This window comes from Spermophilus citellus (genome assembly GCF_964194105.1).
Source record: "Spermophilus citellus genome assembly, chromosome: 5".
NCBI lineage: Eukaryota > Metazoa > Chordata > Mammalia > Rodentia > Sciuridae > Spermophilus > Spermophilus citellus.
This window is the reverse complement of record NC_138186.1, coordinates 8,256,404-8,271,897: the sequence shown is the minus strand read 5'-3', so window position 1 is coordinate 8,271,897 and position 15,494 is coordinate 8,256,404. Positions and strand designations below refer to the sequence as shown.

The window sequence follows — 15,494 nt, the reverse complement described above, 5'->3', positions numbered from 1 at the left end:
TTCCAACAAGACTAAATACATGGCAAGAATGGATGACCTTCAGGGTTTTTCAAAATGTCTTCCAGTTTTGGCCACTAGTATGATAAGCACATACTAGACCACAGCAGTAAATTCCAAATATTTGTTGAAACTTGAAAAGAAAAAGATGGTGAAAGTCATATATATCTCAAAATCCTGGTTCGTCTTATAGCTTCACAGAACAGAAACACAAATCCAGTTTTGTAGCTAACCCTTTGATGTGATAAAGAAGCATAAAGACATGAAGATGGATTTCATATTGGAATAAACCATCAGAGTTTCTTTACAAATACACATTTTTATAAGTATAAATTCATATTTTTGGATGAAAGGAGGGATTTTTCTCCTGGAGAAGGAAGCTATGATTGACTTTCTCAAAAGTCTTGTGACGTTTGCTATTTTAAGATTTTTTTTTTTATTCTTCTACAAAAGGAGCAGATTATACAGCAGCTGACCCTGTGAATGCACACCTACATTTGGTTGAAAGAATGGTAAAAGCAAACAGCATAGTCTGAGCCCAGTGATGGAATCCTATTCACCTCCCTGAGATGAGAGGCGGCTCTATTACATACAGTCTTAGTCATCTTTTTGTGGAGTCATATAACACATAAGACTGTTTTCCATGTGACCAAGGCTGGAAGAAAAGTAGCATGAGTGGTTTTAAGTTATTAAGAAGATATGATGGGGGATTGGGGTTGTAGCTCAGTGGTAGAGCGCTTGCCCAGTATGAGTGAGGCACTGGGTTCAGTCCTCAGCACCACATAAAAATAAATAAATAGGGGCTGGGGTTGTAGCTCAGTGGTAGAGCCCTTGCCTGGCACGTGTGACATGCTCAGTTTGATCCTCAGCACCAATAAAAATAAATAAATAAAATAAAGGTACTGTGTCCATCTACAACTAAAAAAAAATTTAAAAATTAAATAAAATAAAGATATTGTATTCATCTATAACAAGCAAACAAATACATGATGGATCCTAATCTGTCTTTAACTTCAAGAAGTTTCCATATAATTCCTTTCTCCTAAGAAAAACAAAAATGTCTTATGTAGCACCATTTCACTTTTTTTTTTGGGGGGGGGGATTTTACATTTCATAGTTCCATTTTTTTTAATAAAATAAAAGTAACTCCCTTCAACTCCGATGGGTACTTGAATTTATTTATCTAGAGACAGGAATAACGTTCAGCTGGAAACGCTAGGACTCAGGTAACTTTCCCCACTTGGAACTGAACTTTCTCATCAGCAAATGGGTCTTTCTCAGAAACCATCCTACGCTTCAGAAGTAATATCAACGTTTCAGAACAACTGCTTTAATATTCTTGTACATAATTCTCAATATCCCTAAAGTGGGGTGTGTGTGTGTGTGTGTGTGTGTGTGTGTGTGTGTGTGTGTGTTGCTAAGGATCAAACCCACAGCCTCATGCATACAACGCAAGTGCTTTACCACTGAGCCACGTCTCCAGCCCCTAACTGTTCTTATTTTTTAAATTAAATATCTACATCTTTCCGTCAGTGATACTATCTGTCAGGCTTACATACGTCTGAACGGACCACAATGTCACCAAGACACGGCATATGAGCAATTACAAAAGTGATTTACAGATGGAAGTAATGTGAGTCTGAATACATGACAGATCTTAATTAAATGTGGTGGCTCCTGGAACTTACCATTCAAATCAAGGAAGAGAACTGGTATGTGGGTCTCCATTCCAGAAGGTGGAATCCTAAATTTAATGACAAAATTTAACAATAAAGTATCTGTCTGCTATCTTGCTGGTCATGGAAGCAGGAGAGAAGCCCTGCGGAGAGGCAGGTTCTGTGGCTGGCCTAGTTTTACACGCTCACCTCCCTACCACCCAATCCCGGGGACTACAGGATTTATGTGCAGGAGACGCCAGATATGTGAATTAAATGCAACCAATTGAAACAAAGGTTATTTGAAGACTTTCGCATAAAACAAACCATGTAACTGGTTACAGCTCCATGCATCCACAGACACGCAGACGATATCACGAGGGTTGCTAAGTGTGTCCAAATTAAACTATCTGGGCATGCACATTTTGCATTCAAAGGGAATCAGTCTCAAGGGCATATTTTTGTAATTAGAGAATGAGAGCAAGAAGCAGCCCTACCATGTACCGAATAGTGGTGCAGCTATTTTATGTACATCGTAATCTACAAGGAAGGCTGTGTGAAGATAAGCAAGGTGTTTAACGTGCCTTCTCCCAACACCACACACACACACACACACACACACTGAAGAGCTAAAACCAAGAACTAAATCCCAAACTATTTCACTCCAGAGCTTTGGGTACCAGGCTGTTTCTCAGGAGCATACCAAGCATTGATTATCAATCAAGTGCTTACTTTTTGCTAGTTACCAAAATAACACATACTAGGGAAAATAAGAACAAACAGGGTCGTGGATGTCACTCAGTGTCAGAGATCTTGCCTAACATGCACCAGGCCCCGAGTTCAATCCTCAGCACCCCAAAAACCAAACCAAACCAACAAAAAAGGCTGGGTACAGTGGCACACCCGGGTAATCTCAGCCAATGACTCAGAGAGGCTGAGGCAGGAGGATCGCAAATTTGAGGCCAGCCTGAGAAAATTAGCAAGATCCTATTTCAAAAATAAAATTCACAAAATGGGCCAGGGATACAGCTCAGTGGTAAACTGATCTGAATTTGATTCCCAGCACTACCAACAACAACAAAACCTAAAAAACTGCCCTCTACACTCTGGGAATATTCTTTTTAGCCAACATGATAGGATTCCTAGAGAACAGAGTCCAAGTTCTCATTCAGAGGAATACAGGAGTGGCACTGGATTCTTGGAGGGTCAGCAATCTCTCTGGCTTCCTGCAGGAGGAGGCTGGCTGCAGTGGGAGAGAGCACTAGGGTTGGGTGGCCCTTACTGACAGCTCAGTTCCTTGCCATTCACTGTGATAATCCTAGAAAGCCATGGACATGGCTCTTGCCACAGGCAGTGGACACCCACCCCCAGGGCACAGAAGACAGGGGGCCTCACCAGTCAGCCGGGGCGCCGGGGATCCCACTGCCCGGGGCAGGCACCAGCACAGCGTTCCTTTCCTCCGTCAGCCCCACCCACTGCTCCACCAGCCGCGCTTCCCTCTCCACATCGTCCTCTGTCTTGTCTGCAGAAGAAAATGATAGGATGGGTGCCCAGGAGAGGGAAGAACAGTGTCCATACTGAAGACGGATGTGCACTCAGTGACACCCACATGGCTTACACATCACTAGGTCCCAAAAAAGCGTTTGCGGCTTTGAAGGTCAGGCCTGAGCATCGAGGCTGGGAGAGGCTGGACCAGACCCGGTACCCACCACATGCCAGGAAAAGAAGAAGGCAGCGAGAGGACTTAGGTTCCTGGCACTGAAAATATGGGAACGCCTTCAAAAGACAAGTCTTAGCTTCCTAATCTGTCAAACAGTGGTGACTGAGGTCAGTGTGTTTCATGACCTTGCTGAAGTGATCAAATGAAATAATGGATGTGGCATATAAAGCTAGATACCATCTTATAAAGACAGTCAATTTAAGGACATCATAAACTATGCTTTGTAAAACTGTGTGTGTGTGTGTGTATGTGTGTGTGTGCATGCGCGCACTGGATATTGGATTGAACTTGGGGGCGCTAACCACTTAGCAACATCCCCAGCCCCTTTTATTTTGAGACAAGGCCTCGCTAAGTTGCTGAGGGTAAAACTTTTTTCTCTTCCTTCCTGCTTATTATGAAAAGGGATTTTATTTGCTCTACTTTGGAATGCTCTTGCCATGATTCAATTCTGGGGCTCCCCAGGTGTAGTCAACGTGAGTTCTCACAAGCGGGCTGAGCACATTCCCCACCAGACACCACAAGCTGAGCCAAGATGTCTCCTGAGAGAACGTTGGCTGACTTCTGAATAAAATGGATTAACATTCAAGATGTGTGCGTTGTTGCTGGGTCAACCTCAACACGTAGACCATGAAGTCCGAGGGAGAGACTAAGGATTTTAAGAGCATATTTCTATTCCAGAATCCAAGTGGTGTGGTCAGCCAAAGCAAGCTGCGTCCTTGGGCAGCAAGGGAGCTGCAGGGAGCACTGTGACCCAGCTGAGGTCAAGGCTACTGCCCACCAGGAGCCAGGTTCCCAGCATGGTCTCAGAACCTTCAAGCTGCCGTGAACCCTTGACTCTGGCACCTGGCACACCTCATTCTGCTATATTGAGATCCATCACATTTTTGTTCATCGAAGCCAGATGCGAGGGGCTGGGGTTGTGGCTCAGTGGTAGAGCCTTTCCTAATGTGTGAGGCACTGGGTTCGATCCTCAGCACTGCATATAAATAAATAAAATAAAGGTCCATCAACAACTTAAAAAGACCCAAATGTGAGTTTGACCTTTAATGTGACAATTTTATGACAAAGCTCAGAGATTTATGAAAACATCTTACTTTCAAATTCAGAGCCTTTGTAAACCAACAACATATAATTAGATTCACAAGCATCTGTATGCCGTTTCAAGTTCAGAAAACAAAGATTCTTCTGTCTAATCAAGGGAAGAACACAACCTGCTGCCGCTGCTCACAAGCACAGAAGTTCGTCCCGGGAGTTAATCGCACGTACCTTTCTTATTGCTGACTTTTTTAATCTGCTCATCTAAGTATTCTCGTCGTTTGATGAGTGCATCTGACCACCTCTCTCGGACGCAGTTTAAGTCTTCTTCCTGATAAGACGGAGGAAAGTATCTCCTATACAGTGCGTAGAACACCGTTTCTTTCTTTTTAAAAAGATGTTCAAATTGATCAGGAAACTTTTCATTAGAAAAAGGTCATTGAACATCGCTGGGTGATTAATAGGCAAGAAAGCAAAGAGGCCTCAGTAACACCGCATGCGGATCAAGGATGTCGGGATACAGAAATCAGAGCCCTGGATCTCCAAGAGGATAATGGTATAGAAAGCAAGATAAGCTCAAACCATACCAGCCGCTGAATGATTTTTATACTATGTGTGTGTGTGTGTGTGCGCGCATTTAAATGGTAGCTATTCACTGACAGATGTGCAATTGAAAGCAGAAGGATACCATGAACAGAGCTCAAATCACATAACACCAAGTGGAAAGGAAAATGTCAGGCATTTTCATAGTTCATAGTTCCATGGTCTAATAACATTTATTTTCTGAAATGCAAACAGGGAACCTTTTGAAGTTGCTGCACAGACCTCATGTCCAACCTCCACCATGAGTCTAATCAAGGTTCTTCCATGCAAAAACCCAACATGCATTCAGCCATGCTTGAAGAAATCCGCGAAGCGGCTGTCGGCCTTCGCTGGGACCAACGCGGCAGGAAGCGCGGAAAAAGCCACAAGACGTTAGTCAACGGCACTGCTGAGGTCCAAGGGGACACTGACATTGCCCGAAAAGTTTGCTTTGCCTTTTTTTCTTTCTTTATGAAATTAAGAGTAGGGGAAAAAAACCCATCAATTCTATTTGAAATGCTATTGGACTGGCCTGTTTTAATATAACTCTTAAGATATTACATTAGGAGGAGACTCTTGGGGTCTCTGAAGCTTTTCCCACAATGCACCCATAATTGACATACAGAAAGGCACACTGCATAAATACCCTCTTAACTTGTGTAGAAAAGCACAAACTGGGAATCAATCCCCAAAACCTTCACTTAGGTGTGCTACTTTGATCCTGACCACACTAACCGACTTTTCTGATATGGAGCCAGTTAGTGCTTGCTTTGCATGTGAATATATTTTTTGTGCATTTCCAAAAGAAAAAGCTGAGATTTAAATCCTATAGGTTGTGAAAAAACTAAGCTTAACCCTAATATGAGGAGAAAACTGGCCAAACAAAATGAAATGCATGAATGTCTCCCATTTTTCTAGCCAGTGAAGTCTTTTTAAAAGTAAAGTGGCTTATTGGAAAAATGCTAGTTCCTTGGATGTGGGAAGCACAGTGCATTTCAGCCTAGGAAAGACTACACTATGGATGGAGAACTGCAGGTCTTTTTAAGTGATAATGGTCTTGCCTAGCAGGGCTTTATAAGCTAGTGATTCCAGATGGCAGAGCACCAAATACAGTATTGGGTTTCAAATTTTGAATTAACAGGGAAAATAAGAGAAACAGGACCGCACCCCTGATTACATAGAAAGCAAATATAAAGCAAGTGAAAAACTGCATATTCTGGCTCCCTGGTCCTCCTTCCTCCTCCCTGGCTTCCACTTTGCAAATGCTGGCAATTAGCAATAGCTGTGCCCCATGCCACAGGATTGACAGCAGTAGCAATACCTGGTAACTATCCATATCATCACCATCCTCATCACCTCTCTGGTAGGAAAAAAATAAACACAAAGGACATGCATTTTGTTTCTCAAACAGCACACAGGGAAAATAATTCTTAGAGCTTAACATACACATTATAATGGACGGCTCACACAACGTCAGCACAACAGAACATTTCATTGAATCTCAAAAAGGGTTACGGATTTAATTCACTTGTCTAAAATTTGAAGGATTCTCCCCCCCACCCCCCGCAGTCCTGGGGATGGAACCCAGGGCCTCACACATGCTGGGGAAGCACTGAGCGACATCACTAGTCCTTTTTAAAAATTTGAAACAGATTCTCACTAAATTGACCAGGCTGTCCTCCAACCTGCAGTCCTCCTGCCTCAGCCTCCCAGGTAACTGGGATTATAGGCGTGTGCTATCACACCCGGCTTCTAAAGAATTTTTAAAATATAGAGCAGTTATTTAAAAACAGAACTGTCTCTGATGGAGATGGAAGCCAACACCATTGGGCCAGGCCTCATACCAAAGGACAGGTAATATGTATTTGCGGCTAGGCTAACTGAGATCTGGGGTGGGCTGAGGGAGGCGGAATTGAAAATCCGTGAGGGACTTGAGAGATTCTTTGTCCCAATCTTGGTTTTGGTCAGGAAGAAACTAAGACCTGTAGGATGAGATGAATTAATCCTGGAAGCCAGGCTGGAAGCTGGGCCTCTGTCTCCAACCTCAGTGGTCTTTCCTGCACCCACCCTTACATGGATAAAAACAAAGTACCAAGGTGCAAACACAGGTTTTTGTTTGTTTGTTTTATTTTATTTTGGTGCTAGGCATTGAACCCAGAGACACTTTACCACTGAGCTACAACTCTAGCCCTTCTTGATTTTTTTATTTTGAGACACAGTCTTGCTAAATTGCTAAAGCTGGCCTTGAACTTGTGACCCTCCTGCCTCAGCCTCCCAAGCAGCTGGGATAACAGGTGTCCACCACCATGTCCAGCAACAAATAAGTTTTGATTAAGACAATTTTCCTGAGAAACAAGATCATAAAAACCCAATTTATAACGAAATGCTTTTCATTAATAGAAGAGATATTAACCTAAAAGTGTTTTTAAAAAGTTAGAATTATATTCACATTTATACTTCAAAATACACTACACTTTTTTTTGAAGGTCTAGTAACCATCATTACCAGTTATATGACTACCTTATTAAATGTAAGTCTAATCTTAAAAAAATTTACCTTAAACTGATGTTGTGTTTGTGCGCCTGTGTGTAGTGTTGGGGATTGAACCCTGAGCCCTGCCCACACTAGGCAAGCATTCCACCATTGTGCCACATCCCAATCCTTTTTAAAAATTTTTGCTTTCAGACAAGGCCTCACTAAGTTGCCCAGGATGACCTTGAACTTGCACTCATTGGGCCTTAGTCTCCCCGAGTCAATGGGGTGACAGGAGCACTCCACCACACTTGGGGAGTGTAAGCTAAGGAGGGACTTCCCTCACCTGAAAACAGGCCAGAGTTTTCGTGATGTGACGCCACAGGGAAATGAGTACACTCTGTACTGGCTCCTGGCTACTGAATAAGAATTATGAAATACTATGTCCACAAAAGTTAGTAGCCATGACCTTGAACATGGCAGCAAAGGGAAAAATAGCCTGCAAAGTGACTACACTTTTCATTAACAGAAGAGATATTAACCTAAACATCATTACAGTTTGGCTGGGTGCAGTGGTGAACAACTATAAACTTGACTAGGGGAGCTGAGGCAGGAGGGTCACAAGTTCAAGGCCAGCCTCAGCAACTTGGTGAGACCCTAAGCAACTTAATGACAGCCTGCTTCAAAATAAAAAACAAAAGGGCTGGGGATGTGGCTCAGTGGATTCAATCCTTGGTATCAAAAAAAAATTTTAAACCAGTCACCAGCATAGCTGGTGCTATGCTTTTTGTGTGTGTGAATGTGTGTTACTGGGGAAGGAACCCAGGGCCCCAGACAGGCTAAGCACACACTGTATCATTGAGGTATACCCCAGCCCTGGTACTATATTCTTCAAGAGAAAACAGCTGGGCGTGGTGGGTTTATGTCTGTAATCCCAGCAGCTTGGGAGGCTGAGGCAGGAGGATAACAAGTTCAAAGCCAGCCTCAGCAAAAGTGAGGTGTTAAGCATCTCAATAAGACCCTGTCTCTAACTTAAAAAAATACAAAATAGGGCTAGGGATGTGGCTCAGAGGTTAGGTGTCCCTGAGTTTAATCCCTAGTACCTACCCTCCACCACTTCCCCCCCCAAAAGAGAACAGAGCACTGAGAAAAGGCTAATGGTTTAGAGTTCACATTTTGATTAAAAAAAAAAAAGTCAGTTTTAACTCAAGAGGTTGAGCCATTCTAAAAAAATGCAGATAACCAATCCTTACAATTTCCCTGAAATGGGAACACTCAGCCAGTTGAAGATCCATGTTTTGTAAGGTCACAGTTTAAGACATACAAACTCAATGGTTCATCTAATATCTGAGATTTATTAAGCCACAAAGTTTTACTGCAGAAACAGACCTCAGGGAATTATTGTCTTCACCATTTGGGACAAGGGGGGACAAAAAAACCCTCAGTTTTAAATTATCTGGTGAAGGCAATGACTTGGCAGAGTTGGAGAGATGATGAGCCTGGTCTACTGACCCCCAGGTCTCTGATCACCTCTACCAAGCCCTGCAGTGGCCCCCGGAGTTGATGACCAGGTGAGGGACTGAGCTGGGATGAGGCTCCTACAGTCCACCTCCCTGCCCAGGCCAGCGGAGGTTGGGGAGAAGCCACCCCACAGAGCCTCACCCTCCACCCTGGAGCAGCACATCGCACTCGGGGCTGGAAGGACGAGGGAAGGCGGGGTCTGGCGACGCCATCCCTTCTTAAAGCCCCACAGTCTGTGCCCTGATTGTGAGCTTTCAGAAAAATCTGTCTAAATGCCACAAAGCCAAAAGGGTCTGAGATGGGAGATGAAGCATTCGCAGGCGGCAGGGCTCAGGCCCAGGCTCCAGACAGACGATGAGCCGGGAGCACACGCCCTCCGTCAGGCCGGGCAGGGGCAAGTCCCCCTTTAAAGCTTATTCTTGGGGATGACTGAAGAGGGTTTGCCTGGCAACATGAAGACCGATTCTTTAAAGTTTTCATCTTTTTATTTTTAAATGAGAGCATAAGATTTGGGAAATGGAGATTTAATGGACAAAAATGATCACGAGGACAGCTTTATAATTTAAAAAAAGGAGTAAAGCTTTAAAAGAACTGGTTCATTCTGAAAGTGCACGGTGGCAAATATGCCATTAAAGTGGATCAGGCCAGGCCGTGACATCAAATGTCCAACATATTTTGGGCCAGATATGAAATAAACCTGCCTAAAGTAAAAGGACTACTATAGCATTAATATGTGTGTTTATAAATAGGTTATTATTAATTAACAATAAGCAAACACAGTATTTCAAATCTAGGGAAACAGGCAAGGGGTGGAAATGTGAATTGGGAGAAGATATGTGATTAACAAGTTCTATTAGATTCCCAAGCAGGTCCTCATCAGAGAGCATTAACTTCTTTACTTCTGCACAATCTAATTCCTTTGCCTCAGTGCTGGGTCTCCAACCGCGGTCTCATGCATAGGGGGCAAGCACTCTGCGACTGAGCCACAACCCCCACCCCGATCTTTGTTCAATACCATTTCACATCTGTGTGTCTTACCTGGTAACTGTCCAGCCCTCTTTGGAGTTTGGTGGACCTGGCAGTTACACAGCCAATGGATACCGACAAGATGGCTTCAACCATGAGCGGCAGTGTCCCCGAATGCTGAACAGGTTTCACTGTGACTTGCACTCTACGGGAGTGACCCTGCAGAGGTGTGGTGGTGGTGGGGGAAGACAGGCATGGGGATGGGGAGGCACAGGAGAAGGAATAAGGGAAGGGAAAGTATTGGAGAACAGAGATATGAATAATTAGAAAGTTCCCAGAAACCGTGGGAGAGTGGAAACACGGATGGAGCAACACGCTTAGTACCTGTCTGAGCTGGAAGACGCCCCCCGTGTTGACATCTTTAGCCTGATGAAGCTCCACGGCAGCATATTCCCCTAACTCATTCAGTTCTAATATGGAGATCCACATCTCTATTCTTCGAGTTACTTCATTCCACCTGCAAAACGACCCAACAAGAAACAGTGCCATTGACCAGTATTAGTAATGGAGCAAGCCACCAGTCACTGTGCACGCCCCACGTGCTGGGCACCGTGCCACAGCCATCACATAGGTCATCTCCTATGGGCTTGCATGTAATGAGACATAACTTACCTTCAGTGACACGCCCAGATCTCCAGCACAGAGCTGAAGAGTTTGGGCAAATGCACACACCTGTGGACCCCTCCCACCACTACCTTAGAGTTTGCTCATGTTGCTCCCCGTTCAGTCCCCTGAACCTGTGGCATGAGGCCACCCTCTCAGGTGAGTTCTTCCAATTCCAGAACTTCATATAAACGAGATCACACCACATGGACTCTTTTGGGTCTGGCTTCTCTGGTTTCATAAAATGATTTTTGATATCCAAATGGATATCAATAGTTCTTTCCTTAATGCTGAGTAAGACTCTATTGTATTTGTTTACCAATTCACCCACTGAAGGACATCTGGGTTGTTTGAAACTTCCCCAAGTTTTTTATCCACTATGGATAAAGCTGAAATGAACATTTGTATACACCTCTGTTTATGGACATAGGTTTTCATTTCTCTTGGTTAAATATCTAAATACTTAGTGGTGGGATTGTTGGGTCATAGAAGGAATTGCCAGTTTTCTCCCAGATGGTGGCTTACCTATTAATTTTCATAGTGATATGTTTAGATTGGCACAGCTCTTTTTTTCAAAATTTTTTTAGTTGTTGGTGGACCACTATTTTATTTATTCATTTATATATGGTGCTGAGACTCAAACCCAGTGCCTCCCACGTGCCAGGCAAGCACTCTACCACTGAGCCAAATCCAGCCCTTGATGGGCACAGCTTTTAATTTTGATTAAGATCAATGTAAAAAATTTATTCTTCTCTGATTAGCATTTTCTGTGGCCTGAGAATTTGCGACCAACTCAAAATTGTGAAGATTCCCTCCTGCTTTCTTCCATTAGCTTTATAGTCTTGCTTTTGCGTTTAAAGCTAGGGATCTATCTCATATTAATTTTTGTGTCCAGTGTGAAGTAAACTCAAGGCTGACTCCTTTTTGCAGTTGTTGTAGTTGTATCTGTTGAAATAACCACCTTCCCCCTGTATCTCTCTAGTGCCTGGCTGCTCCTTCAATTATTCTCACGGAGGAAGCAGGCACTGAGACTTTGAGTAACTTGTCCAAGGTGACAACTACAGTCCAGGGGTCACAGTCTGGCTTCTCTCTCACTAACGAAGTGACCCTGTGCTTCCAGCTCACAGCTGACGACGCACCTGTCGTGCAATGTTCTTGTCTTAGCGTGAAGAGAGTCCACTTCCCAGACGGAGCTGCCATTGCCAGCACACCGGTGGCCCCAGACCTCAATTGCCAGCGCTCCATCTGATATGAACTCTAGGAACTCCTCGGTGACATTCACCACATAGTCCTGGGTAAGAAAGGAGAGCAAGACGGGAGCCACGCATAAGCAGACTGAGAAATCCCTTAGCCTTCAACTGCACACTGATTCAGGCTGGAGGATTCTATCCTGTTTCTACCTTAAACCCATCCCTTCTATTTTCTGGGGAAATGATAAAGAAGCACAGAATATTGGATCTGGCAGGAAACTGTGAGGCTATTTAATTCAACCGCTTTCTTTTCTAAGTGAGGAAACTGAAGAAAAGGACTTATCCAAAGTCAAACTGCTAGCTGGTTTTTGCAGAGCTCAATCTGCATTCTCTTCCTCTTGCTTCCTTCTTGGTTCTGCAGGGCCACTCTGACTTCCAGCTGGTACGGACTCAATCAAAGGATTGCTCCTCACCATGGCTTGGGAGAGTAATAATGGAATTCAATTTTCTACAGTTATCTTCATGACTTATGTATGCTCTTGCCCTTAAGCCCTGCCACCTCCGGGTCTGCATTCTAAAGCACAAACAGATGATGGTGTGGAAATGGATAGGGAATTGGCTGAGAGATGTGGCAGATCACCCCGAATTATGCAGCAGGCAAAGGAACAGAGCCAATTTTCTCTCCATTAGCATCTCAGAGGAATCCCAAGTGGATACTCTCAGGTGGAGTCACTGTGTGACGGTAATTTATAGAAACAATGTGTTACACTGAGTTATACTGTGTTTTCATTCTATTTGGAGACAGACCCAGAATTTTAGAAGGAAAAAAACCTTAAGGTTTCATAGTGCACCTAGGGCTGTGGACATAGTTTATATTAAATAGTCTTTAACCAGGATGCACCTAAAATTCAGACATCATCCTTTTCTACTTCTAAAGAAGCCACTTGGTAGATCCAAAGAAACATGAGGAATATTTAAAAGAATGAATATTCAGAGGGCTGGAGTTGTGGCTCAGCAGTAGAGCACTCGTCTAGCATGTGCGAAGCCCTGGGTTCGATTCTCAGCACCACATAAAGATGAATAAATAAAATAAAGGTATTGTGTCCAACCACAACTAAAAAATAAATATTAAAAAAAAGAATATTCAGAGAACAGGCTGAGTATGATGCACACACCTGTAATCCTAATTACTTGAGAGGCTGAGGCAGGAGGATTGCAAGTTAGAGGCCAACCTGGGCACCTTAGTGAGACTCTGTCTCAAAAAATAAATAAATAAAAAGGACTGGGGATGTAGCTTAGTGGTGAAGCATCTCTGGATTCAATCTCTAGTACAAAAGAAAAAGAATATTCAGAGAATAATAACAAAAGAATGATTGATAAATATTTGGAGAACAGACTTGCTAAATACCAGTAAAGACATGAAGGCTATATTTAGAAAAAGACTTGACAATCTTTCCCTATGTGAAATTTGATAGGTGGTGATATGCATGTGTTTCCCGAGTGTGGAGCTGGAAAGAACAAGCACAATTATATTGAAAAAGAAAGGGTCTTGAATATCTATTGTCCAGGAGTTGTCCAGGAAAAGGACAATTTCAGAGAGCATCGAGTTGGTCTTTCAGAAAAGAACTGCTGGCAGTCCCCTGTGAAAGGAGAGCGGGCAGTGCCTCCCCAAGGTCAGTCACCTGCACTCACCATGAGCTCCCCTCTTCCATTTTATATTTTCTTTAAAAATTCACACAGAACGCTGTGCTTAGAATATCATGCCACATTCAAAAGAATGAGAAGTATCTATAACAACTCACACATCAAGAGGCTCACAATTCTGCAGGGTCTAGTGTGATCCTCATTTTGTAAAATATTTTTAAACCAAATTACATGGGCATGATGTAAAGGTGTACATCCATGTCCATTTGTGTATATGCACATGTTCATCCTACACATACGAGAGTTGCAAGGCATAGAAAATATTTTACTAAAATACATTGCAAGGTGCAGTGCCATACATCTGCAGTCTTAGCTACTCGGGAGGCTGATGCAGGAGGATCTCTTGAGCCCAGGAGTTCACGGCTGGCATGGGCAACACAGAGAGACCCTGGCTCAAAAAACCAACATAGAAAACTGCTACTGTAGAAGCAGTAGTCTGTAGAATAAGACTGCAAGTTGAAGTCTTTCAGATTTTGTTTTAAATATTTCTAAATTATTCAAATTTGTAAAAAGTTCATTTTGAAGTTAAAAAGTCCAATAAGATGTTACGTTTAATGAAAACTCTTACAGGGAAACCCTGGAAGTTATGATTGGATTTTACGGCTGCACCTGACTCCACTGCCCGGACACAGTTTGCTTCGTTACTTTGTTTTTCTGCAGTGCCCGACACTGACCCCAGGGCCTGGAACGCATACAGTGTACAGGTGTACAGCGAGGGCTCTAGCTCCGAGTCACGCCCAGCCCTGGAGCTCATTTTGCAACGGCATCTGTACCTTACAGTGAGAGAAGGTCACTGTGTACTGGGCATCCTTGGAGTGTGGGGAAGGCACATCAGGGTCCACCACCGGGGCAGCCACGGCAGACTCACACTGGTCCCAGAAGGTGTACTGACAGAAGACGAAATTGGACAGGCTTAAGGGCAGCCCAGTTGCCTCTTTGATTTTGACCTGAGGAGATTAAAAGATGCAAATATGACTCCTTTAAAGGGAACATTAAGTCACACACTATTGTCTCCAAGTAAAGAGAAGGTGATGAAATGAAGCAGTCATCCATTTGTCATCTGAGAACATTTGACGCTATTTCATTAAGGGTTCTATGTAGAGTGAAATCTGTACCAGAGTTCTCTATCTACAGTGGAAAACCTGGTAACAAGTACACACATCCCTGCAAACCTTCCTACTGACCAAGTTTCTGATGCAGATGTGACCTGACTCACTAAGCAGCACACACTCCCCATGAGCCCAACACAGGTGAGCCAACCACACCTGTGGGCTAAACCGACAGAGGACTGAAAGTGTTTGAAAAAATACCAAGCCTGTGCAGAACCCCTGGAGATTTCTTTTCTTGTCATCAATTCCTAAACAACACAGTAGAATAGCTCCTTATGTAGCATTTAGCTGTATTACTCAGTATATGTGATCCAGAGATGAAAGTCTATGAGGGTGCACAGATTATATGCAAATCCTCCTCCATGGTAGATAAGGAGCTGGAGCCTTCGTGCACTTTGGTATCTGTAGTGTGTCCTGGAACCAACTCCCCAGGGGTAGTGAGGGAGGAAAACGTGTGCTTTTGGAATTTTATCCAACTGTCTTCAGAAAGCGTGCTATGCTTCTGGAGAAGATGCCGCTCATGGTTCCATCTGTTTTCAGACAATTTAAACTTTATGACTCTGGGTGAAAAATTCTCATAAACTTCTCGACCCTTTGCCTGCACCCTAGAGGTCATCTGTGTGCGCCTCCTGGGCTGCCCCGCTCACCCGGCACGTCAGCTTCTTGACGCGGTGGATGATCTCTCCGCTGCCATCCACGACTTCCAGGCTCCCGCTCTCGCTCGAGTTCTCTGAAGAGTCATCCTCCACCACGCGCTCGGGAACAGCCCCCGTCACCCGCATCACCTCCACATGCAGACGCCCTGCCACCTGGGGACCGAGTACCGTGAAGTTACAAAGCTTGCCACCGGCTCACTGACATGACTCAGAAACCCACCTAC

General features: G+C 43.8%; 1 protein-coding gene across 7 annotated transcripts in view; it reads right to left on the bottom strand.

Annotated features, from left to right (window-relative positions):
* KIF13A (kinesin family member 13A) overlaps positions 1-15,494 on the bottom strand; it is a 180,101-nt gene that overhangs the window by 22,867 nt on the left and 141,740 nt on the right. For all 7 annotated transcript variants that reach the window (XM_081295321.1, XM_081295324.1, XM_081295325.1 and 4 more), the window contains 9 exons: positions 15,262-15,423; positions 14,279-14,452; positions 11,751-11,902; positions 10,333-10,465; positions 10,021-10,167; positions 6,311-6,349; positions 4,639-4,738; positions 3,048-3,174; positions 1,686-1,741 (listed from right to left, as the gene is read on the bottom strand). In XM_081295321.1, coding sequence (XP_081151447.1) covers positions 1,686-1,741; positions 3,048-3,174; positions 4,639-4,738; positions 6,311-6,349; positions 10,021-10,167; positions 10,333-10,465; positions 11,751-11,902; positions 14,279-14,452; positions 15,262-15,423 — 1,090 coding nt within the window. The remainder of the gene's footprint in view (positions 1-1,685; positions 1,742-3,047; positions 3,175-4,638; positions 4,739-6,310; positions 6,350-10,020; positions 10,168-10,332; positions 10,466-11,750; positions 11,903-14,278; positions 14,453-15,261; positions 15,424-15,494) is intronic.